At 38.4% G+C, this 27,214-nt stretch overlaps 2 protein-coding genes across 8 annotated transcripts in view; one reads left to right on the top strand and one right to left on the bottom strand.

Moving 5' to 3' along the window:
- Nucleotides 1-27,214, bottom strand: part of Dock7 (dedicator of cytokinesis 7) — a 246,024-nt gene that overhangs the window by 197,927 nt on the left and 20,883 nt on the right. For all 7 annotated transcript variants that reach the window (XM_023718310.1, XM_023718311.1, XM_023718308.1 and 4 more), the window contains exons 4-10: nucleotides 20,073-20,248; nucleotides 19,797-19,865; nucleotides 11,484-11,613; nucleotides 11,181-11,393; nucleotides 10,694-10,779; nucleotides 4,706-4,772; nucleotides 3,696-3,845 (exon numbers count right to left, since the gene is read on the bottom strand). In XM_023718310.1, the coding sequence (XP_023574078.1) occupies nucleotides 3,696-3,845; nucleotides 4,706-4,772; nucleotides 10,694-10,779; nucleotides 11,181-11,393; nucleotides 11,484-11,613; nucleotides 19,797-19,861 (711 nt within the window). In that variant the 5' untranslated portion in view covers nucleotides 19,862-19,865; nucleotides 20,073-20,248. The remainder of the gene's footprint in view (nucleotides 1-3,695; nucleotides 3,846-4,705; nucleotides 4,773-10,693; nucleotides 10,780-11,180; nucleotides 11,394-11,483; nucleotides 11,614-19,796; nucleotides 19,866-20,072; nucleotides 20,249-27,214) is intronic.
- On the top strand, nucleotides 13,328-13,812 carry LOC101566434 (NADH dehydrogenase [ubiquinone] iron-sulfur protein 5-like). The gene has a single exon (XM_004633958.2). It carries the CDS (start codon nucleotides 13,381-13,383, stop codon nucleotides 13,699-13,701), a length of 321 nt encoding a protein of 106 aa, XP_004634015.1. The 5' UTR covers nucleotides 13,328-13,380; the 3' UTR covers nucleotides 13,702-13,812.

Consider the following 27,214-nt stretch of genomic DNA (forward strand, 5'->3'; position numbering starts at 1 on the left):
AAACAATGAATGAGGACAAACATCAACTTTACGGGCTGCAGATGTTTACAGAATTACCAAAGGAAAATTTAAGTGAACCAAAACATCTATCACCAATAAAACGAACTAGCTGAGGTTTAGAAAAGAAGATGAAGCAATGAAAATGAATTTTAAGGCTATTGCATACAACAAAATGGACTAATCACATAGTCATGCTGAATGGCAAAAAGGAAGACAAAAGTATTTGACTCTGCAACACACTTAAGAGCAGATCCAAAGCATGGAGAAGAGAGGGTACAGGGAACAGCAGAGGTCACAGGGGCAGTCTCTTAGATTCTGCTCATGTTTATTTCTTCAGCTAGCTGGCTGGTCCTATAGGTGTGTTATAGGACAATCAATCAAACTACAAATTTACAACTTCTATAATGTCATACTTCAATAAAAATTAATTAAAATACTTTTTGGTGAACTTTATGAAAAGTATGTTGTTGTAATCTGCATCTTTTATTTAGGGTTTTCCTTGAATGTACTTTGTATTTTTGACCTCTAAAATATTAGGTGTACACACAAAAAAATCCAAACAGTGGTAGTATAATCCCTCAGATATTTAGCAAAAAGTAAGTATGTTAATAAAGAAGCATAAAAATAAGCAAGTAATTAAATAATCCTGGCCAAACCAGAATCCCAATATTCTGACTGATGGCAAATCTTTTACAGCTGTCAATGGCAAGAGTCCTGTGTAGCATATGTGCCAGGGGCTCATCATCACTGACCCAGACTGTGAGGCTTCACTATTAAATCCAACTCCTCACCCTTCCTTCATCCTTCCCTCTGCTACGTAACACTAAAGTCTTCCCAGCTGCTAACTGTCTAACCAGATGGAAAGACCAAGTGCATTTCGATTTCAAGGGATGGAGGACTGTATCCTGTTATGCGACCTGGGGTTAGCAGGTGGAATGTGACTAAATTTATAAATACTGCCCTATGTCCCAGGAATTCAATCCCTACCCATATATTCGATAGAAATACAAACATATCTGGGCCAAAAATCACATGGAAGAATGTTTGTGGCAAAGTTGCTTAGAATACCTAAAAGACTTAATACACTGAAGTACATTATTCTGCAGTAGCCAGGAGAAGACGCCGGCCTAACCTGCTAGGTAAGAAGACGACAGAATGCCTCCACCACACCAACGGACCCCAAGCCACCTGCAGACCCTGGAAGGACAAATACGTGAAGAGAGTATGACCTCGACCGGCTGAGTGAAGGGCAGCACATATGCAGTAAACCAGTGCTAGCTGCTGGGCCTCAGTGGGACGCCATCTCCCTGCTCTTGAGATGAGCCAAGAGGTATGACAAGAGAATCTTCTCTTGAGAACAAAAACGTCATGATAAGTAACAAATGATGAAAGAAAGTTTAATTTCCTAAATATATTTCCTTTAAAGTTTAATTTGGTCTTTTTTTGAAATCATGTAAAACTATATATACAAATTGCACGTGGGTACATACCGGTTTGCATATAAAAATGCATATACACATTTATCCGTGTGTATTTTACACTTGGAATCATATGACAACTTGAACCAGGCTTATTCATACATGTTCTCATGTGTTTCTATAGCATAGATCTTTTACAGAAATGTAGTTTTAACGGCCATAGTACATGAGTGTGCAATGACTTAACTCTCTATCTCATGTTGATTTCATGTATAATGGTGCTTTTAAACTCCTAATCCTACCTAAGCTACTTGTTGCCAAGATGACAAACCAGGTTTGTCATTAAATAATCTCATTTTGAAGCAACCAATATGTCACCCATCACCTTTATCTCACCAGTTCATCCCTTCTAATAGACAGTGCTCTATGAAAAGACTATTTTCCCCACATAAAATGGTGCACATTTGTCATTTATATTCATTTCTGGAACTTAATTTTACTTTTCACAGTGAAAACCATTGCTGCTTAATCTTTGCTTGTAGGACTGTTCATTGCAACTAAGATATAAAATTCATTACCTCTTTGTGAACTTTATATAAATAAAGACAAGGTGATTAGGTGATATATTTTCAGCAACTCTCAAGTCAAGGTCAAGCTAAGATAACTTACTTTTTAAGGTGCACTAAGCTAAACAGTCTGGTAACATTTAGGCTTTAGGATGTGTATCCTTGTTCTTAGTTAGCTAACACCGATTAACACCCCACAATCAAAACGACTTAGCTGTCGGTATGTATATGACTTAGAAACCGAGTAACCCTTACGAGTGCTCCTGCGGTGGCTAAGTGTAGCGTCCAGTTGACTGGGCCACGATATCAAGTGTTTACTCAAACACAGTTTGGGTTTTTTTTGTTTTTGTTTTGTTTTTTGGTACTAGGGATAGAACTTGGGACCTTGCACTTGCCAGGCAGGTGCTTATGCCACTGAGCTATCGCCCTGGTTCAAACACAAGTTTCAACCGTGTTGTGAGCCAGGCATGGTGACACAAACCTGCAATCCCAACACTCAGGAGTCTGAAACAGGAAGATTGCCATGAGTTCAGCCTGGACTACATGGTGAATTCAAGCAGAGAAATACAAAGTGAGACCCTGTCTCAAAAAAGAAAGAGCGTGTGAGAGAGAACAAGAGAGCAAGAGCACGCGCGAGCAAGAGCGCGAGAGCCAGCGAGCACGAGCAAGAACGAGCAAGAGCACGAGAGAGCAAGAGCGAGCTAGAGAGTACGCGAGAGCCCGCATGAGCGAGAGCACACAAGAGTGTGAGAGCCAGAGAGCTCAAGGGCGAGAGTGCGTTAGAGCACGAGCAAGAGAGAGCTCGGGAGCAAGAGAAAGAGCAAGAGCGAGCTAGAGAGCGCGCGTGAGCGAGAGAAAGAGCAAGAGCGCGAGAGCGAGGGCAAGCAAGCGCGAGAGAAAGAGCGCGAACGAACGCGAGAGCAGGAGAAAGCGGGAGCAAGAGTGAGCTACAAAGCGCGCAAGGGAGCAAGAAAGAGCGACAGCGAGCAAAAAAGTGAGAGCGAGCTAGAGAGCGTGCGAGAAAGCGAGAGGGAGCAAGAGGGCGTGCAAGAGAAAGCGCAAGAGAAAGCGAGAGCGCACAAGGGCAAGAGAGCGAGAGCTAGGGTGAGCAGCAAGAAAGCAAGGGAGTGAGAGCAAGGGTGAAAGAGAGCAAGAGAAAGCAAGCAAGAGAGCGCGCATGAGAGAGGCAGGGAGGTAGCAAGCAAGCCGCTGCTGTGAAAACACTTTTTGGAGGTGATTAACCATTAAAGCAGGACTTTGAGTTATGTGAATGGGCCTCATCAATCAGCTGTGAGGCCTAAGAACAAAGACTGATTGAGGAAAGGAAGTTCCAGGGCCGGGGAGATGGCTCAATAGAATAAGTGCTTCCCTGGCAAGCGCAAGGGCCTGACTTCAAGCCTTGGTCCCACCAAAAGAAAAGCAAGTTCCTCTCAAGACTGTAACTTAGAAATCTACCTCTCCTCCTTACCAAGATGTTCAGGTTGCCCTACCACGCTCATGCAAGGCAGTGTCATGCCCTTGAAAACACATTTGGGGACGTGTCCCTGGAAAGGGAGCACCCAGAGGGCACAGCCAACGTTGTGTTAATGAAGTATCAAGATGGGAATGACACATTAAAGTCAAATCTTTGCTCTTGAAAAGTCTTTGATATTGATGCAAACAAGAATACCAATACTATACAACAGGAAAATACATTTAACAGTATTCTCACCTTTATTACAAGAAAAACATCCTGAGAAGGATAAGTAATAGAAAAGATAGCTGATCTTGCCAGTGTAGTTATAGCAGCAGGTGGTACGTGTGGGCGTAACAATCCTTTCATCTGCTCAGAATTGAGGTCAAAATAAAAGTTTTCTGAAATCTAAAAAATACATTCATGTATTAAAATTTAAAATCTGTGTTTTTTTTAAACTCACAAAAATCATCTCATTACAACTATTAGAACATTACATTGTAACCTAGAGTGTCTTTTACATTCAACCAAGACTATCTTTTACAAGTTTAAAACAAAGCGAAAGAAACATACACGGTTTGGGGAGATATATATATATATGACCCCAAAGAATCCTATCTCAAAATCCTTTGATTAAAAATATAACCTCTAATAAAATATACAAAAAAGTATCATCAAGGTGCAGGACTCCAAAACTGAATCCTTAAAAAAATGATGTGAACAAAATAGCAGTTTTGATTTAACAAAAGAAATCCACCATATTTCACACGTTGCCAGGGGAAGTCACCAGAGATACTTCCAGCTTCTGTTACATGTCAGCTCAGAATATTAACATATGTAATGCTATACAAGACAGTCCTCTGAAACTTGTAGGTAGCGAAGACGTAGCAAAAAAATTAAAAACATTATTTGATACAGAATATTTAAAACATACATGAATCATCTTTTGTTGGTGAGAAGCTAAATTTTTATCTTTTATGTACTGATTGCTTAAAATGCTTTTCTTGTATTTTCTTGCTCATTTTATAAGTTAACAGTTGCTTTTGCTACTTGCTTCTGAAACTCTCAATGAAATAAAACCAGCTTCCAACTAAGGCATTTTACAATAAGGAAATATTTAAGTAGTCTTGATAAATTAAGTTTTTTCAAAAGATCAATTTTAATAACTGTCTATAATTATCTATAATTATCTTTTAGAACAACTTAGAAACAGGTTTCTGTAACCTAAAATTATGAAAAATGACTGCAGTCAAATTATACAACTTTACCTTTTTCTTTTCCTTGACATCATATAAAGCCAAACTTGCAAAAATGGGTTCAATTTCAATCTCAAACCTTTGTGAAGAAAAGGATAAAATAATTTAATAATATATATATATATAAAAGATGTATCTGGTATAAAAACAGGAATGTAGTCAATGAAAGGAAACAGAATAAACAAAAACAACCCTAGGCACATACAGTTCTTTGATCTTTGACAAAGGAGCCAGCAACATACATTGGAGGAAACACAGCATCTTTAATAAATACTGTGCTAAAAATAAAATAAAATAAATAAATACTGTGCTGGGAAATTTGGAAATCCACATGGAGAAGATTGAGTCTAGATTCATATATCTCACATGTACAAACTAAAATCAAAATAGATCAAAGATCTAAATGTTAAAACATAACCTGCTGGAAGGTAACATAGGTATAGCTCATGAAGATACAGACATAGGCATGGACTTTCTGAACAGAACTCCAATGGCACAATAAAATAATAACAGTAATCAACAAAGCGAATCACACCAGATCTAAAAATTTCTGTACAACAAAATAAACAACCAATAGAGGGAAGAGAAAAATCTACAGAACAGGAAAAAGTTTTGCCAGCTATTCCATGGATAGAGGACTAACATCAACAATATATAAAACTAAAATAAATTAGAGCCTCTCCTCCAAATAGAAGAGTCAATAAAAAGGGGGGGGGTAACCAAAATGAACAGATACTTCTCAGAAGTAGTAGTACAAATGGCCAATAAATATATGACAAAATGCTCATTTTGAGTGGCCACTGGAGAAATGCAAATAGAAACTATAAATACTATCTCGTCCCCAAAAGATTAGGTATCATTAAAAAAAAAAATCTATTACTAACAAATGCTGTTGAGGATATGGAAAAAGGAACCTTATTACTAAATTGCTGGTGGGAATGTAAACTAGTGCAACCACTATGAAAATCAGTGTGGCACTTCTCAAAAAACTAAACTAGATATTATATTCGACTCAGCTATCTCCCTCAAGGGTATCTTCCCAAAAAAGTTAAAAATATCATGACAGGATTACATGAGTACCCATGATGACAGCAGCATAATCTGTAATAGCTAGATATAATAAACCACATTTATAATGTCAATGTACGGATGAGAAAATGGTATTTATAGAAAATGGACTACCACGCAGCCATAGCGAAAATACAAACTTCAGGCTTTCACAGGTAAAGGGATGCAACTGGAAAACATAATGTCAAGTGAAACAAGTCAGACACACAAATATTACATGGTTTTTCTTAGAGAAATACCATACTTTGTGTCCCCACACAAATAAAGAACTAGAAGAAAGGTAAAAAGAAGGGAGTTTAAATACTTCCCCAAATTATATGTTCCACTGCTTTAAAAATATCTCCACATATATGCTAATTTGTTTCATTTATATTAATAGTTTACCTTAGTTGAAAAGATAATCTGTTATCTGTGTATTTTTTGTAAGACTCTTCTTGGTTTATGTCTTATACTAAGTAACTACTTTGAAGATAATAACAGACAGTATAACTATTATTATTTGGTTATGAAAGATTTTAAATTTACATAAAACAGAAAAAAGATATAGCTGGAGAAAAATTCTAATTCCAAAACTATTCTCAGTGCCTTGAATTGTTCTATATATGCATCTCTGCATACATTACATTCTTCCTAAAATCCCAATTCCCCCACATATCTTAACAGTCTACCATTCTCTCTACTAATCCTACTGAATTTCTCCAACTACAACTAATCTCAAACTTCGTAAAACCCTCACGACACTTTAGGTCCGTTTTATGGCACTAATCACTTTCTAGTCTGTACTTTGGCTATTTATACATACATATTTGTTTGCTTTTAAATAAACTTTAAAAATAAAGACTTTTTTATTAGGTTATAAATTACACATTCAGCACATATATTCAGACTATAATTCATATATTCAGTGCAAAAAAAATGGAGGAAAATAAAAATTCCACCATGTGAAATGAAAATTAATGGTTTAGAGTCTAAGCCACCTAGACTTTTCTCTGTGTACAAATATATCTGTTAAAAACTTTTACACAAAAAGTGTTACATTATACATAATATTTGGTATGGTAGTCTTTTTTAATTTTTTAAATCCTTTCATTCATTCATTCATTCATTCATTCATTCATTCGGTACAGGGTCTCACTACACAGCTCAGACCTGTAGTGCTTCTCCTGTCCAAGTACTGGGATTACAGGCATGTGCCACCACACCCTGTTTCAGTAGCCAGCATGGTTACATGGGGTTCCAGGGCCACCACAGCATGTAGTACGGGGGATCAAACCTGGGTTCTCACGCTTACCAGTTAGGCACTTAGACGGCCACGCTATCTCTCCAGTCCCTTGGTAGTCTTTTTAAACAACATTTTATGGGCATGTTTCCATGTCATAAATATTATCGATTTTAATACTGACATAATTTACAATTTCTGCTTATCACAAATGCAGCAGTAGTACTGGTGTTTAGCAAGCAAGCCCAGAAGCCTGGAATTGGACTAAACATCCTCCATGGTACAGCACAGTCTCTGAAGACAAAAACTACCCAATGTCATCAGTGCCGGAACCATAATAACCTTGCTCTACACTGCTTGCTTCTGAACTGTAAGAGTGTTGGGAAGGGTCCTTGTGTGAGAAAGTCAGCACATCTCCACTGGTTATAGACAGAAATCCAAAAACAAGGAATTACCATGCCACACGATGAGCACTGGCAGGAAGCATCACCAACTCAGACTGAAAGAGAACTGTAAGTGAACCAAAAATGAAAGAACAGTGGTACAGAAGGCCCTCACAGAAGCTGTGGCCTTGGACAAGTAGCACATCAGGAAAGGAGAAAGGGAAACGAACACACCACCTGGTCTCATTCCTGTCCACCCTGTAAGTTCCTGCTAATCCAATCAAAGTCAAACACAAAGGGGATCTTGTTGATATAAACTCAGTGTTAGGTCCTAATGGAGTCCATGAGCCTCTGAAAAACTTCTGCATCTTTCACGGCATTTGATGCTGTTGCTCCGGTGGGTACTAGAACTGCACTGGACTTCTGCATATGCAACCTCTCACCTATGTACTGACCATTTGCACATCCACTTTTGACCCATTTTCTATTTATTATTAAGACTTTTTCATCAGAGAGTAATTATGTATTCTGGATGGCAGCACACTGTAAAGTCTATGTGTTGGAAATATTGTTTCCCCATCCAGGGCGTGCCTCTGTGTGCATGTGTTTGGATGAACAAAAGTTGTCAATTTTAACCAAGTAAAATATATCAATGTCTTTCCTCTAGGTGGAGAGCTCTCTGCACCATGTTATACAATCTTTCCATAAACTCATGAAGATGTCCTAACACTGTCTTCTAGAAACTTTACTGTTTTGTCTCTCAGATTTCTCTCAGATTTAAGTCCACTCTCACTCTGTGAATAATATTTAGGATATGATGTGACATGGAGTCAAGTTTCCTTGACACGTGCACACATACACATTTGGAGTCAGAAATACAGAGACAGAAAGAAGGTGGTAAAAGTCCTCTGAACTTTATTGTGACAAAAGCTGCATCAATCTGTGAACATTACAGAAACTAGTTAACTGTACACTGGGTGCCACGGTCTACATCTAGATGTCCCCCCAAGCCATATGCACTGATAGCTGGAGCTTCTGGGAGGTGGCTGTATCCTCTGGGGAGTTCACAGCTCAGTGTGGTGTTAGGAGGCGAAGCCTGGGAGAGGAAGTAGATTACAAGGGGCCTGGGCCTCCCTGGTCCTCTCCTGCTGCACTCTCCTCTTCCTGACTGCCTTGCCATAAATGAGTTAGCCATCCTCTGCCAGGCCTCTTCTGTCCTGCCACCCTGCCTTCGAGCCAACCAACTACAGACTGAAATCTCTACAAACTGTGAGCCACAATAAGCCTGGCCTCCTTTTTCAGAGAAAAAGTAACTGGACAGACATAAATTCATAGGTGAGTTGAACACTGGATATATACTACATAAACTGCTTAATATCAGAATTTATGCTCAATAAAGCTTCTTTTGGAAAAAAAAGTTTTGTAAAAAAAAAAATGGACAAGTCTGCATGCTGTACAGCAATTAACCACTAAGAAGAATATATGCAGTGTATTATTTGTTGAAACTGTACTTTCGATTTGATTTGAAACTGTCTCATTGCTATATGTTTATCAATAAAACTTTGAGGGCTGGTGAGATGGCTCAGTGGTCTAAAGCACCTACTTAGAACAAGCTTAGCAAAGCACAGGGACCACGGTTCAATCCCCCAGCACCACATGCCAGCCAGCCGCGCCCCCTGGTGGGCTGAGCTGGCCACACACACACATACACAAACACTAAATAAATGTTAAAAAAAAAAAAAAATTTAAAAAAAAAATAAAACTTTGAAAAGAAAAAAAAATAAAAATAAAAAGTTTTTTCTTAAAAAAAAAAAAAATGGAAACACCTAAAATGTTCATCAACCGATGTATAAATAAATATGGGATATAGCACACAGAGGGACACTGTTTAGCCATACTAAGGAAAACATATATACCATATCCAGGTAGGTACACTCATATTTTAGGAAGGGTCTCCAGGGTGTTCAGGGTACCACTACTAGATCAGACTCATAGTGATCCACCTGTTTACAGCCTCCCAAGAGCTGGGATTAACACTCATAGAACTACAAAGCAAATTAGTCCTTGCCACAGGTTAAGTTGAAAAGAAAGCAGACGTAACTGGATATGGTAATGAACTGAATTGTGTCACCATAAAATTCTTACACAAGACACCTAACCCTTAATATAGATGTCCTTGGAATATAGCCTGTGAGAGCCATTAAATGAAGTTCTAAGGGTGAGACCCCAATTCCATTGAATCAGTTTCTTTGTAAGAAGAGAGGAAACATCAGAGCCTTCTCTTTTTCATGGACACAGGGAAGAAAAACCATGTGAGGAAATAGGGAGAAGGCAATTATTTCTAAATCTGAAAAAAGACCTCGGCCAAAGCCAACCCACTGGAACCATATTTGACTTCCAGCTTCTGTGAGAAATGAATTTCTGTTGTATAAGCCATAAAAAATACGTGGTGTTCTGATACGCAACACAAGTAAACTAAGAGCTACCGGTTTCCCTGCAACAAGGAGTATGTTCTAGAACCAGACTGCAGGGAGAGCTGCAGAGCACTACAAGTTCATGCTATCAATCTGCACATTTTAAAAGATGAATTTAGGTTATAACAGGTGCACAGATGCTGTATGAACTAAATCTTTTTCTGAAGTTGGAACTAATAACTGACTTATAATACTAATACGGCATAATGACACACATAATTTGGTTGTCAGTTACTGGCTATGTAATATTAAGCATGCCAGCGGACTTCTGCTAATCCTTTCAAGTCCAGGTAACCTCGTTTGCCAAATGAAGAAAACAGTATCTACCTTATAAAATTACTCTGAAGAGAGCATGAAATAAGGGAAAGCACTTCATAAAGCAGAATTTAAATACATGATAAATTTCCTCAACGATGTAAGAAGTCACTTATTAAAGGATTAAAATCTTTAAAAATAAAACATCAAAGCTTACATTGTACCAAATATAAAATGAACTCTTTAGGACAAAAGATATTTCATTTTTATTGTCCCTAATTAAGAATAGTAGCAAACAATTTCACTGTATGTTTTTCCAGGTTCATAAACTAATTACAGCCAAAGCAAAGAGTTACTTTACTTCTAAACTAAAACTCCCCTAAAGGCTAGCTTCATACACAACTCTGAAGGCTGAATAGCATTTAAAATGATATACAGAAAAAGATGAATCCAAAGGACCGTGAGAAATGAATTTCTGTTGTATAAGCCTCAAAATACAAATATAAAATACAAATATAAAATCTACTTAGGTTTTGTTGTACAAGTAATCAAAATATTATCCTAAAAATATGATTACACACTAAAAGAAGTAGATACTCACTTCAGTGATAAACATTTTACAAGAAGTCTTTGTCCAAAGTGTTCCTTGGGTACATCAGGAACACTAAGCCGTTCTATTGGATCTTCCTACAGAGGGAGAAGCAACACTAAACTGAGTATGATTACCATATTTTAATACTTTACAATTTATCTTTTTAAGAACTTACTTTACTAATCTAGTATTATTAGTCTTCATAATTAAACATAGGAAAGAATGACCTATTTTTCCATAAACAGACATCACCAGGTTCATAGGTACGCTCAATACTGAGGTTATTAAGAATCATTTAAGAAATTTTTAGCTATGTACTGTTTATTTCCAACATGCTGACTTCGCAGTCATGCATTCCGTTTAAGAGTGCTAAATGACACCAAAATCCCACAGCGGCACACATGCTGGAAGTTCACCACCGCTGCTATACATAAGTCACAGTACCAAAAGCTCTAGCTCAATAATCAGTAACTTCCTTATATGCAGACTACTATACCTCATCTGGTGATGGGTGCAAAGCAAAGAGTTCCTTGTGGCGGTTCGATTTCCTCTGGTCATCATTCTGACGGTCTATTTCTTCATTTGGAGTTCGATCAAGTAAGTTAGGAAGCAAAGCATCAGGCAATGAATTTTTTAAGTCAAAGATGCTACAGGCCCAGCTTCCCCTTGGAGTATCATCTATTGACATTGAACGTCTTTTAAGGTCATCCTGTCATGCAAAACATTAAATATGACTGTATTACTTAACTAATTAACCACTTAAGTACTTTTTAGAGTCATTTAAGAATAAAAGTATTACTTGCTCATCCTGGTAGTTGTTGCCATCTGGAGCTTCATCAGATTCAAAGACCTGTTTTGGCAAACCTTTTTGCCTTTCTTTCTGCTTATCTAATGTATTGGGATTAAATCCTGTTCCCAGTTTATGATATCTATTCAAGATAAAATAGTTAAATAAACATCAATTTTTTAAACTTTTCTTTTTTTTTCAGCATCATCATGTAAGAAAGCAAACATTCTCTGCATTACTCTTCACATAACAGCAATCTGCTGAACAGTTAACCTGAGAAAGTTTAACAAATTTCCATTTTAAATTCCCTTAACCAGGGGCTGGTGAGATGGCTCAGTGGTCTAAAGCACCTATTTGGAACAAGCTTAGCAAAGCACAGGGCCCACGGTTCAATCCCCCAGCACCACATGCCAGCCAGCCCTGCCTCCTGGTGGGCTGAGCTGGCCACACACATACACACACACACACACACACACACACACACACACAAATAAAATTTTAAAAAAATAAAATAAAAATAAATTCCCTTAACCCAACTGTGAAACAGACAACGAGCTTCTAGAATTAACCATATTTTCCTTCTTTTCATGCCAACCATTTGTATATAACTTAACCTGTAGTTTTAGTTCAGAGAATGGGTCAATAAAAAGAAAACGGAAAGCCAAATTAAAGAGTAAAATGAAAAAGTAAAATATATATTATCATTAATATAAATCAGTGAATTTAGAAGTTTCAATATATCTCATTATGTAAGCTACAAACTTATCAAACAAAAATCAGCAAAATCTGTATCTGTTCTACACACATTGTTATGGTTTCTAGTTCGCTGTCCCCCAAGGACCCACAGGATCACGGATGCACAAGGGTCACAGCTCATGGACCCAGGCGTGCGATACTCACTCCTGGATGAGTCCACTGAAGAGTGTGCAGCTAAATGTGCCGCTGACAGGTAGAGCCTGGTCAGAAGAAGGGCTCAGTGGGGCAGGCCTGAAGGGCCTGTTTCCCCCTCCTCCTTGATGTGTCTTTGCTTCCTTCCTGCCTTGCTAATGAGAATTCCCCTCCACCAGACCCCTCTGCCATGCCCTGGAGCCAGCCCTTTATGGGCTGAAACCTCTATAAATTGTGAGCCAAACTAGAACTTTCTTCTGTGTTAAACTGTGAGTATTCAGTATTGTGTCCTAACAATAAGTAGCAAAAACACATCTATTATTAAAATATTATTTAAGTTGCTAAGAACAACTTTTCAATTAATGTAACCTTTCCTAATAACCTAATAAAAATCCAACACCCACAAACATCTAATAAGAACTGATCAAAAAACAGTAACTTTGACAGTTCAATACTTTCAGAATCAAAACCTAAGGAACATTTTAGTTAGAACAATTACATTACCAGAAGATAGCATAGTTTTTGCAATCAACCAATTCATGAAATAAAAATCTATTTAATTTTTAAAAATCTTTTATTCATTTTAATGAGAAAAAGATAAAATGGTAATGAATCAGTTTCAAAACAGGTTATTATGACCGTTACAATAACTAATACATTGCATATGGTTGTCTTCACAGTAGTTATTCAGAGGACAAGATGTAGACATATCTTCTCTAAACACTACTAGTACAAACCTTCTCACTGAACTAAGAGGAAGTAGCTATGTATCTATCTTAAACTTCTCACTGAACTAAGAGGAAGTAGCTATATATCTATCCTAACTATCTTGTATATACATACATATTTTTTCACTATACAATGGTTTTCATTTTTATCCCTCTTTTTTTGTTTTATCAGAGATGGGTGTTCTACTGCACTTAGAGAAGCTGCATTTGGAGAAGCCTTTAAAGGACCTTTACAACCTGTCGTTCTGAAGCGGCGAGCTGCGAAGGAGATAAGGGCACTTTTGTGTGACGTCATGCCTTTCTTTGATGTGCAGAAAAGACTGGGCATTAGTTTAGATTGTCACATGACGATCCAAAGTTCTGAACAGCCCTACAGAATTGCTTCTCGATGCCATGCTTTTGAGAAAGAATGGCTAGAACGTGCACATGGAATTGGTGCTACCCGGGCGAATAAAGAGTGCAAGATAGAATATGATGATTTGGTAGAGTGTTTACTTCGGCAGAAAATGATGAAACGTATGAGTGCCATCAATAAGCAACGAGATAAGCTAATAAAGGAAGGGACGTACACCCCACCACCTCACCACTTGGGCAAGGAAGAGCCTAGGCCCTGAGCAGGGCAGCTGCCAATGGCTGGAGGCTGATCTTCATGCTCTTTTCCACTGCAGTGATTGTTTACTGAAAAACTTCTGTCAATGTGTAAAAAATAAAGGAATACTATGTCCTAAAAATAAATAAATAAATAAATGACCTTTATATACTTGAAAACAGTCCAAAGATTGTAGGTACGTGAATTCAGCAAAATAACCAATATAGTCCAATAGTCCATAATAGTAGTGGGTTATCAGCAGAACTGGCAACTGTTAGAACTTGTTGACTTGAGTAAAAATCTATTTATATGAATCATTCACATTCTGTCTTGTTGCTAATGCTATTAAAATTAACAGCTTTATGATGTTAACGTTACAGCATTAAAAAAAAGAATTATTCTTTTCCGAGAAAACTAAAACAAAGGCTATCCTACATTTCCCCAAAAATAAGACCTAATCAGAAAGTACTCACAACACTCAAATAATGTCCCAGTTGACTGTCACGCAGACAGATGCATTTAGTGTATCTGCTGCACCACACAAAAGATGCATGGAATTATAAAATACATAAATATCAATCATAGTGACATTAATGCTGAAAGAACATAAGTTACAAGTAAGTAATTATAAGTAAAAGCAAGTGCCTTTAGGTGAAAGGTAAATGCTTGTGTAAGTGAATGAACTCCAGACTTACGGTAAATGACCAACCAGAGCACACACAAAAAGCTCGAATAACATGCGTACTCCATGAACAGATGTGGCTGTGTCTAGTATGAATCTTCCTAATTCAGTACATCATGTGTGGCAATGACACACTATGAGCAGGGCACATGGACAGGATGCGTTCATTTATTATGTGTGTGTGTGTGTGTGCGCGCGCGCGCTCCCACCCTGGGGGCAGGGCTGGCGCAGCACATGGTGCTGGAGATCAAACCGTGGTTGCCATCCCTGCGCTTGCCTAAGCTTGCTTAAGCAGGTGCTTTAGTCGGCTGAACTATCTCACCGGCCCCAGGAAGTATTCATTTAAGAAGAGCTCTACTGCTGGATATGAGAGATTAGACCAATGGTTCTACAGAAAATAGAGTTGGAAGAAATTTAGGCAGGAATTCAGGGTCTGGAGTCATGATGATGCACCAGATGTCATGACTGTATCGGAATAAATGTAATTTTTTTTTTTTTTTTTTGGTGGAACCAGGGATTGGGCTCAGGTCCTTGCACTTGCCAGGGAAGCACTTATTTTACTGAGCCATTTCCCCGGCTCCTAAAAATGTACACTTTTGTACATGAATAAATGTACACTGCTATACATGAAACAAACAAAAAACCACCACAGTCCCTGAAAATACGCCCTACTGCATCTTTTGGCGCAAACTTGATATAAGACCTAATCTTCTTTCTGACGAAACACAGCAGAAGCATGAGAAGATACAGAAGCAACACTTCATTCTCCATGACAAGCTTCAAGGGCACAATCTGCTCAACTGCACAAACAAGCAGCCCGTAAAACGGGCCAGCACGCGCGTGAGAGTCGGGGAATCGGAGGAAAGATGCCTTACGACCCGCCGCCCTTCGCACACTGTGATTACAGGCCGCTTACACCACCCTTCTGGCCTGTCTCCCACCACCTCGGCCTCACTCAGTGGGTTCCAGCCCCACCGGCCTCCAGCCGCTTCAGGCGGTCACACGGAATGCCGCTGCCTGCAGGGCTAGAGCTCCTTCCTCCAGGTCTCTGCGCAAAATCACCTCCTCAGTAAGGTCTTCTCTGACGACTCAGATAAATAGACAAGCTCGTCCCTCTTCTTGGCCCTCCATATCCCCTCACCCCGTTCTGATGAAGATGTATCTTCACCCCACCTTTTTGTTTTTTAAATTTTTTTAAAAGAGGAACCAAAACAAACAAGACAAACCCAACAAGAAGACAGAAACAAAGCACCATAAAACAATACAAATGGTACAGACTTTCAAAGCAAGAACAGAAAATTAACAGTTGTTATGTATTGTTATCAAGTTTGTTGCTCAGATTACCAGATACAGATACGCAAGATTGATCAATTAAACATTAACTCTTCCTTTCAATAAACCTTAATTTTTGTCCTTATCCTTTTTCCCTTTTTAAAAATTTATTTTAAAGAAAGTAGTAAGACATTAGAAACAATACTTTTTTTTTGGTATTTGATACAGGGTCTACAGGGTCTCACTATGTAGATTAGACTCATAGTGATCCTCCTGTTTTCAGCCTCCCAAGCGCTGGGATTATAGGCGCATGCCAGCACTCCCAGTCTCAATCGCTGTCTCAGCATGCCCTGGGGGCGGGGGTGGCACAACATGCAGGGATCAAACCCCAGCCAATGCGCTCTGCCTGAGCAGGTGCTTTAGTCCGCTGAGCCATCTGGCCGGCCTTAGAGACAATGCATTTAAAAGAGTAAGATGAAAGGTACTCCACTGCGGTTGCTATGCTGCACACTGCTGTCCTCAATGTAGTTGCTCAGATTACAGATATTAGCATATAAAGTTAGTCAAAGTAAAAATTTTAAATATTAACTGCTACTTTCAAAAAGCTGATGGAAATTAACAGTGCAATCATCTCAGCTATCCTGCATATATACTGACATGATTTTCCCCCGTCCTTTTTTCCTATCTTTTCTTCTTTCCCTCATCTTCACTGCTTATTCCTTATGTTGTTTTTTTCCATTTTACTATATTATACCTGTCCAATTTTATTTATTCTTTCAAGTTCTTACACTAGGGAGACAATACGATGTTTACAACATGTAGGTCTGATTTATTTCACTTACGAGTATAGCCTCTAGTTATATCCATTTACCTATAGAAGCCTTAAGTTTACCTTTCGTTACAGCTGAGTAATACTCCATGGTATAAAAATACCACATTTTTGTTATCCATTCCTGTTTCCAACCCAAATATACAATCACAATCTGTGCCTGGTTCCTGTTCTTTACCTCATCCGCACTAGGACACAAGGGATGCAAGCACCATCTCGGATGGCAAGCATCCTAGCAGGGGGTTGGCCGTAGACATTCCACTGTCATCAGTGTCAATGACAGTGCCTAATATATTCAAGATGCTCAAGAAGTACCTGTACTTCCTGTCCCTTTACCAATTTTTGCTAAATTATGATTTGATTTGTTTTTTGGCAGAACCAGGGATTGAACTCAGGCCCCTGTGCTTGCCAGGCAAGCACTTATTCCACTGGGCCATCTCCCCGGCCCCCAATTTTTGCTAAATTATGAAAGAATTATCTGGCTTCATCGAGGGGCTATTCCACTTCAGCCATTTCCACTTCAACACTATGTCTGCTCAGTTAATTTTTTTTTTCACTGAGCATAATTTTAATTTCTAGAGATAACACTGATGTTTCTACAGACATAACATTCTTTCTCATCTCTTTTACAACATACATAAATGTATTTGTTATACTCTGGATCCTAATTTGGGCTCTACCAACTATTCCCTAAATTATTAGTTCTTTTACTGGTAGACTGACAATTCTCTCTAGGTGCATTCCTTTTTTCAAATACTGTACTCAGAAATTCTGTGCTCAAGCTGGAGAGATGGCTCAGTAGAACAAGCACTTCCCTGGCAAGCACAAGTACTTGCCAGTTCCTCAAAAAAAAAAAAAAAAAGAAAGAAAGAAAGAAAGAAAAGAAATTCTGTATTCAGTGCTCCTTTCTGAATTTGCAACCTCCTCATCTACCCTGAATTGCTATCCCAGCTCAGATCTGGTGGCTGTGGGCAAGGACAGAGCATGCTGCCAGGACGAGCCTACCAGCAGCTAGTTCTGGGTGTGAGGGCCTCTTCTGCTCCAGAATGTGTCCACCCTGGACACCAGCCCATCAGCTGAAACTCAGAATTAGTGCCCTTAAAGGAGACAGGTATCTCTGAGGTTGCCATTATCATGTACATATGATGTGGGGTTTCAAAGTAACCAAATGTCGAACATTTGTCCCAGGTCCCCGTTCCAGTGCCTACAACCACTGCTTCCAAGATTTAAAAACTCTCCTGAAGCTGTTATATGTGTCTTTTCCACAGATCTGTCTATACTATTTCTCCACATTTCATTCATATTTATCTTCCATCTTCCAGAGATACTTTTGAACTTCTATTCCACCAAAGATATCCCTTTTGTCTTCCACTTACCTTGTGCAGATAACTAATGTTCAGTATAACAGAAAAATATAAACTTTGGAACCTGATACTCCTAGAGTCTAATCCTGGTCACTTCCCTTTTTAGTCTGCAGGACACCTGAGAAGTTACTTAACTTGTCTGAGTTTGAGCTACCTTATCTGTCAGAACTTTAAACGGGATGAGTCTAAAGTCCCCAATAAAATACTCAGTGCAAAAAAAAAAACAAAAAAACAAAAAACAAAAAAACAAAAAACTTAGCACCTAACTAAGTACCTCAAAATGCTATCTCCTTTCCCCTCTTGCCCAAAACAAAGTTAGAAAACTCATATTTAGAAGATTCCATGATTCTGTGGACAAGATATTTTACAACTCATCTCTTTATAAATATCTTTGATTATTGGTTTCCAACACACATGCACAGAACTAATGACTCTTAAATTAACAGAGAAACCGTTTTCTTCAGTAATATCTAAAATCTGACTACTAGAATACTTACCAAAATTCCAAATCAACAGAAACAGTTCTTCTATATAAAGAGTAGCAAACTATGCTTTATAACAGGCCACACAGTCCATTAAAAGAATAAATCATGTGGTAGGACAAAATACTATCTTTATATTTACCTCACTGGATGTCAACACTGCCCTCCAGAATAGCCCTTCACACAGTACTAAGTCCAATGAAATACAACAAAAGCATGAAGGCAGAATGAGCGACAGACAGGTCACGTGTTCTAGTACTGTGGGGCACAGATTACTTCACTTGTGAAAATCATAACGTCGTGACAGAACGCTCAACTGCTTGTTATTTGATGTATCCTTTAGAAAACTAAAACAAGCCTAGGAATTTTCAGTAGGAAGACCTTTCTTTATTACCCACATTAGCAAGGGAAAAGGAGTTTATCCTTTGTCTTATTTTCTGACATGGTATTTCAAACATAGTCCATTAAAAAAATAAATCATGTGGCAGGACAAAATACTATTTTTATATTTACCTCATTGGATGTAAAGGCCAAAGAATTACAAATATTTGTATACTTAATAAAAAGCAGAAAAAATATAAATAAATAAATAAATAAAAAGCAGAAACCTTCAAAAGCACAATCTGGAAAATGGGCTCTTTATGTTTTACTAAACTGAAATCTTTTTTTTTTTTTTAATTTTTTTTTATTTTAACATTTATTGTGTGTGTGTGTGTGTGGCCAGCTCAGCCCACCAGGGGGCGGGGCTGGCTGGCATGTGGTGCTGGGAGATTGAACCACCGTCCCTGTGCTTTGCCAAGCTTGTTCCAAGTAGGTGCTTTAGACCACTGAGCCATCTCTCCAGCCCCTGAAATCTTTTTGAGAAAAACAAATTATTAATCAGTCTCTAGCCATAATTTCCTAAAAAATGAAACTATAAAATTATCATTATATTAGTTCTTAATTATTTACTATAACTCAGAAATACTATTCCATTCCTCTGAATAACTACTATGAAGACAACAATATGCAATGTATTAATTATTGTAACTGCCCTACTAACCTGTTTTGAGACTGTTTCAGTGCTATTTTATCTTTTTTCTTATTAAAACAAATAAAAAAATACTATTACACAAACCTAATATTTTATTTATCTGTGTAATTTCTGCAGTACCAGGGACTGAACTCAGGACCTGGCATTTGCAAGGCCAGCACCTAGCTCCCTGGCCACCTAATATTTTATAAGGAAAATAAGCAAATGTAAAATGGAACACCAAAGGATAAAATACCTTTGTAAAAGGATCTTTCTGACTATCTTATTTAAATAAATTTTCAAGTCTAGTATTGTCCATCTTTTTTTTTTTTTTGTGGAACCGGGGATTGAACGCAGGCCCTTACACTTGCCAGGGAAGTGCTTATTTCACTGAACCGTCTTCCTAGCCCCATTATTGTCCATGTTAACCCATTAACAAACTCTAGCCAGTACTTTTAAGTCTTAAACATACAACTTACTTTCGAATCACAATTGCCCAGTCTTCCGTATAACTTCTTATACAATCTCTAACATGTGGATCCATTTCACTATTTCAGAAAAAGAAAATGTAGTTTTAATTTAGACAGAAAACAATGTTGTTTGCAAATCTGGTTGCTACACTGTGTGTTTTTATTATAGGAAAGGAACAGAACAGAACCTGTTCTAGGCTCTGTCCACAAGGAACAGAACCAAGGCAGAACAATAGAAGAGTCCCCCTACCATTACCCAACACCAAAGAGGTGGCACCTCCTTACCTTTCCTCGGGGACAGCTGACACGAGGGTCCTGCACTCCCTAGGACTATAGACAACTTCAACATCATCTGGAGGAAATTCGATCAGATCCCGCAAAGGCCCAGAATCCACAGCTAAAGGATGAGTAATGAGGTAATCTTCCAAATCTACTGGATCCACCGCTTCAGTAAGGGGCACCTTCACAGGAGTAATGGACAGAAAGGAAGATGTGAGCCTAATAATTATAAAACTTTAAGCAAAGAAAAATATTTTAATTTATTATGCATTTAAACTGGATCTTTTACTGGGGAGATGGCTCATTGGAATAAGTGCTTCCCTGGCAAGCTCAAGAGCCTGAGTTCAATCACCAGTTCTGACCAAAAAACTGGATCTTTCTAAACTTTCCAAGAGATATTCAACCAGCTGTGCTAAAGAGGCCATAAAAGGGGCTGGGGGGATGGCTCAGTGGAATAAGCACTTGCCTGGCAAGCACAAGGGCCTGAGTTCAATCCCCAGTTCTGCAAAAAAAAAAAAAAAAAAAAAAAAAAAAGATAAAGAGGCCATAAAATGTTGGTTTCTGAGTATTCCTTCATACTTCTGATTATACTCTTAATTTTCTTGCTTAGATTTTGCCCATAACTCTCATACAAAAACAATGTGTACACACACACACACAACAGTTTTGTTATATTTTAAAGTTTCTGAAGTACTCATCTGAATTTTTTTTATATCTTTGGAATTTTTTAATGCCAAGTTGTAAACAGATTTATTTGTTGTTATTATTGAAAACCTAGTAAAAATATATAATTAGATTGTGGAAGGCTAAACAATCAGACTTCAAGTATTCTTCATACCCAACCCATGAGTCCTTGCTAATTTACATGGAAAATTAAAATAAGGAGACTTAACCATCTGGGTGGATTATCTGGGTGGGTCCTAAGTATAATCCCATATATGCATATAGGGACACAGAGGGAGATTTGGGCCACAGAAACAGAGAAAGAAGCCAAGCGAAAATGGAGCAGAGAGAAATGGGAAAATTTGAGCCTTAAAAGATATGTGACGTGGCAAAAAGTCAAGGAATGACGGACTTCTCAAGAACCTGAAAAGAAGCAAAGAAATGGTTCTCCCCTCAAACTTCTGAAGGAGCACAGCCCTACCAGAACCAGTGATACTGATTTCAGTCTTCTGTCCCTTGTAGTGAGGGAGAATACACTTTTATTAGGGTCAGAGATATAGCTCAGTGGCATAGCACCTGTCTGGCAAGCACGAGGTCCTGAGTTCAATTCCTGGTACCAAAAAAATAATAAGCTTTTATTGTTTTAAGTCATTCAAAAGGTCGTAATTTGTCATAGCAGCCACAGAAAACCAGTATGCAGATCCAGAAAACCTATACATAAATATCTATTAGCAATAATAAAAGATTTGTGGCATTATATCAAGGTTGATAATATAATTTTTAATGTAATACTGCTTATCTAATTCAAAAAAGGGTATTCAGGCAAAATTATAAAGGACATGTAATAAGTATGCAGTGGTATACCAGTGAAAATGAGAACATGATCTCACCATGTTCATTTGGAAGACAAACACTGAAACCTGCATCTATGCAGGTTTATATTAAGTAGATGGTAACTAAGTCTGCTTCTTTGAACTAAATAACTGGTAAAGTGATACTTTAAAATTAGGTAAAATAATGAATGGCTAGCTCATCATAAACACTAAAAAGACAGTAGCTAAATTATTGTCATTATGTTATCTTGTTTAAACTCTCTCTAAAGCCTGGAAGTCAGAGGTACCACTATTTCACTTCTATAAATAAGTGCATTGATGCTCAGAGAAGTTAAGCAACTTTTAAAAATGAAATAGCCTGGGCTGGAGAGATAGCTCAGTGGTCTGAGTGCCTGCCTGGCAAATGCTAGGACCCAGGTTTGATCCCCAGCACTGCATGCTGTGCCGGCCCCTGAGCCCCAGACATGCCATGCTGTCCACCAAAGCCAGGCGTGGTGGCGCAGACTAAGACAGGAAGGTCACTACGAGTCCAAGCTGTAGTGAGACCCTCTACCACACAAATAAATAAAGATTAAAAATAAAACAGCCACAAAATGGTGGAGCAAAAATTTGAAACTGAGGCTTAAGATCCAAAATTCGCATTATTTTCTCTCAGAAGCATCCCATCCCTCTTTCCCATACCATACTACGATGATGTTCCTGACAATGAGAGGAGAACAGCTCAATACAGAAAGCTAAGCCTTGTCAACTTCAGATATCCACATGAACAACACGAAGAGCCTCGCACATACTGACACGTATCACAGACACCAAGAGAAAGGCACGGTTGAGAAGGCTGCTAGAAGAGAGCACAGAGGACTGTCTCTACAACTCCAGAGCTCACAAGGGTTGCTAGACGTGACACAGAAAGGAACAACCATAAAAGAAAAATCTGACATGTCAGAGAACCGGCTAAGAAAATGTATAAGCAAGCTACACTAAGAAAATATTTGTAAGATGTATTTGACAAAACTGCTACCTAAAATGCACGAAAAGTCCTAAATCTCAATAGTAAAAAGACAAACCACACCCTCAAGTGAACGGGAAAGAATAAAACCGCTAAGATATTTCACAAAGGAAGATGTAAGAATGGCCAATAAGAGGATGACAAAGTGCTCCACTTCCACTATCAGAAAGACGTAGTAGACATACTTGTCCCACTCTTTCTACTAAGGATAACTGATAACCCTAGAAATCATACACAAGGCAAACAGAAGCCTCTAAAGATGAAAAAAGAAAAAGAAAAAGAAAAAATCCAGACCAGTTGGGTCCTAGGAACCTAAGGAATAGCACAACAGTAAGTTACCTCAAATTTCTTTTTGCCTTATATATTCCAGACTTGGAAACAAAGAATTCCTCAACTCAGATAAAGGGGGGTGGTCCCCCTGAAAAGCCAATTCTTCCCAGCCAAATAACATAAGACAGGGAGCCCTAGCTAGCTAGCGAGTGCTCTACTCCAGCCAAGTTCTGCAGGAAGCGCTGTGCTACCGACCATACCCCAGCACCAAAGGCCAAGTGGAGCTGGGTGTCTCCCCTCACCGAGTGAGAACACGGCACCCAGTTCCCTCCACCAGGACAGGGTCAGAAAGCTCTGCTAGGGAGCTGCAGTTTCCACACCTGCTGCGCAATAAGTGCTTCGCCCCACTGCACCAAGAGACACGACTCAGGGAATCTGGCCATCACCTCCTGCAGCAGCACCGGGCTCCCCCTGCTCTTATCACTGGGCTGTGCCACCAAATGCATGGTAGAGCCTGGGTTTCTGCCACTGCTCCACGTGACAGGAAACCACAAAGAACAGCAATAAGCAACACTGCCTGCGCCAGCCACGCTGTGTGAGCGGTATCTGGTGAAAGCAGGAGAGCTACTCCTGTCCAACAGGGACACCAACAGAGGATGAGTGGAAAACCTAAGACATCTAACCCATTTCCATAACAAGGGGCACCCATCCATGTACAACCTGAGCAATGTCAGGGATGTCAGCTAGAACCTGTTTCAGAAAGTTCTAGGCAGACTCGGAACACAAGACCCAAACTGCCCAGGTTCCAATAACAAGTTACTCATACTGAGAACCAGAAAAATCTTAACGTGAACAAAAACAGACAATCTGTAGATGTCAACATCATGAGACATAAGCATTATGTGACAAACATTTTAAAACAAAAATATAAATACTTTAACAAGTGATTGTAAACAAACTTAAATTTTAAAAAGCAGAAACTCTCAGCAAAGAACTGAAATTCTCAGTAAGAAAGTCTCAAAAATAGAAAATATAAAGAACTATCAGTAAGTTGAAAATTTAGAATTGAAAGATACAATAACAAATAAAAATTCAATTCAAAACTATTACAGTAGAACTGACAAGAGTTAAGAATCAATGAGTTTGAAGCCAGCAAAATAGAAATTGACCGAGCTAACAGCAGAGAGAAAACAGACAAGAAAAAAAAAAGTGAGAAACTGTATCTTCAAGAGATTATCTAACATTCATATACTATTCTGGACAGAAAAATAAAAAGGACAGGGCTGAAAAATATCTGAAGAAGGGCTAGAGAGACAGCTCAGAGGCTTAAGTATGTGCCTGGCAAGCGCAAGGTCTTGAGTTTGATCCCTTGTACCAAAACAAACAAGCAAACAAACACACACCTGTGTAAAATATCTGAAGAAATAATGACTTTGAAAACTACCAAATCTGACAAACATAAACCTATAAACTCAAGAAGCTACACAAATCTCAGACAAACCTCAAGAAAAATATGTGAAGATACACCACAGTCAACTTTCTGAAAACTAGATAAACACACACACACACACACACACACACACACACACACACACATCCCTTGAAAGCAAAAAGGGGAAAATGATACCTCACTTCTGGGGAACAAAAACACATAAACTACAGCAATTTTCTTACCAAAACTCTTAGCACGGATATTAGGAAAAACTGGCATATTTTTCAAATGCTACAATGAAAGGAATGTTGACTTAGAATTCTAGATCCAGCAAAACTAACTTTTGAAATGAAGGGGAAATCAAAATATAATCTAATTTTTTTAAAAAACAAGAAACCGCTGGCAAGCCCATCTTTCCTGAAAGAATAGCTAAGATACACTATACTCCCTACATATAAAAGAAACACTAAGAGCCACCTGAGGACATGGCTGGTGTTCAGATTTCTTTTGAGCCTGTGTGCCATCAAAATTCTAGCATTTGGTTACTAGTGCTTTGGGCTAATGAACGGGGGGCAATAGGATGAGCGTACAGGATCTTCTTTCACAAATGATAAAAATGTTTTACAGTTACTTTAGTAATAGTTGTACATATGGGTGGATGTATGAAAATCCATAGAACTGTACACCTCAAAATGGTGAATTGTTCACTATATGACTATATCTCACTAAACCCATTTTTTAGTTGAAATAAAATCTAATCAGTAAACAAGAAATAGAAAAAATAGATAAGCCTACAAGAAAGCAACCATAAATCAAAAAGGCAACTGATTCTTTCTTTAAAACAACTGAGGGGCTGGTGAGATGGCTCGGTGGTCTAGGGCACCTACTTAGAACAAGCTAAACCAAGCAAGGCACAGGGACCGCGGTTCAATCCCCCAGCACCACATGCCAGCCCGCCCGCCCCCTGGTGGGCTGAGCAGGCCACACACTAAATAAATAAATGAATAAATAAATAAATAAATAAATAAATAAATATTAAAAAATAAAAATAAAACAACTGATAGCAAGTTCATAGCATAAAAAGTTAAAAATTAGAGGAAGAAACTGCTTTACCTAAAAAACTTCAATAATCTAATATAAATTTCATCTGGGCTCTTGTTCAGATTCTGATAATAAATCAATTAGTAAAAAGACATGTATGAGACAAAGAAACAAAATGCACTGGTTACATGATAAAAAAATTATTATTAATTTCGTGAATGGCACTGTAGTTAAATAGAAAATGTCAAAGTGTAAACTGGTTTGAAGAGTCTCAATTAAAAAGTACCTTTTCAGGGGCTGGCGTGATGGCTCAGTGGTCTAAAGCACGTACTTGGAACAAGCTTGGCAGAGCACAAGGACCACGGTTCAATCCCCCAGCACCACATGCCAGCCAGCCCTGCCCCCTGGTGGGCTGAGCTGGCCACACACACACACACACACACACACACACACACACACTAAATAAATAAATAAATGTTTTAAAAAAAAAAAGTACCTTTTCAGAGAGACTACAAAGAAAGAAATTAAAGTCAAGCAGCACTGACTATACTTCGAAGAAATTTTATTGCAAAGAAATTCTGGGGGGCTGGCCAGATAGCTCAGCAGATTAAAGTGCCTGCTTAGGCAGACGCAGCGGTCAGGGCACGCTGCGGCAGCGATTGAGACTGGGCACCCTCTAGACCCTGTACTAAATACATTAAAAAAGAAAGAAAGAAAGAAATTCTGGGAACTGGAGGTTGGTGAGAAAATTAAGGCAAAAAAATTGAAGAAATTTTTTTAAATGAATGAAACACCAATATATTTGAATACTGACAAAAATGATCCAATAAACAGGAAAAAAAAAAGATGCTATAACGAAGAGAAGGAAAAATTACTAAAGTGCTATACTTGAGGAAATGAGAGAAGCTAACTCCTAGTTGGGTAGAAACAGAAGCCTACCTGTAATTAGTTCTGCCCTCGCCAAAAGAAAGGAAACAAAGCCAGAATAAGAGGACAAAATGATGAACAGCAACTGCCCAACTAAAGAATGCAAAGCAGAACACCAAGATAATGCATAAATTATAGATATTCATAATTACAAAATATAGGGCCTGGAGACAGAAATTCTGAGTAGTCAGGGTATAATTCAAAATGCAAGATAATATTACTAGACGATACCAAGCACTGATAGCACTTTGGAAGGATAATCTCCATGTACACTGAAATCACGCAAAAACCCAAATATTCTAAGATTTCTCCAAAAACCATGTTTATGTTATTAAAATGAGACTTCATATTTTAGAATTTATTATTCAAACCTATAAGTAAGTCAACATAAGTCAAGTAAACTGTCAGTCCCCTGGCATAGTATCTTTGTTCTACAATTAGTACCTTTTCATAGCTAAATAAAAAAATGTTTATAATACAATTTTATTAGTGCCTGGTAATTTTATAATACTGAGTTGCAATGAGGTCTTTTTATACATGTATATACTTGGAGAAGTGTTTGTTGAATTCATTTACTAACTTATTGATTGGGCCATGTGATTTTTTTTAAAGTCAATATGTTGTTTTAAATTTTAAAACTTTCTGAGTACATTTGTAGTAGTAAATAATGATTACATTCACTGTGGAGAGCTGGTATGTGTGCATACTACATTTCAGTTCCTTGGAAGCGACCTTCCCTTCCTTTCCCCAGCTCCCTCCATCCCTGTCCCCTTCCCACCTGCCAGTGTCAGGTGCTCTGAATTAGTCCCCCCTGTGCGCTCTCCGCGCTGCGCTGCGTGCTCTCCGCAGTTCCCTTGCCACGCCTCCCTCGCTGCACGCTCACCCTGTGCACTCGCCTCGCCCCCCATTTTTCCCTTGCCACTCTCCGCCCTGCATGCTCTCTGCATTGTTCCCTTGCCACGCCTCCCCCTCTGCA

This window comes from Octodon degus, unplaced genomic scaffold, assembly GCF_000260255.1.
Source record: "Octodon degus isolate 3935 unplaced genomic scaffold, OctDeg1.0 scaffold00057, whole genome shotgun sequence".
Classification (NCBI taxonomy): domain Eukaryota; kingdom Metazoa; phylum Chordata; class Mammalia; order Rodentia; family Octodontidae; genus Octodon; species Octodon degus.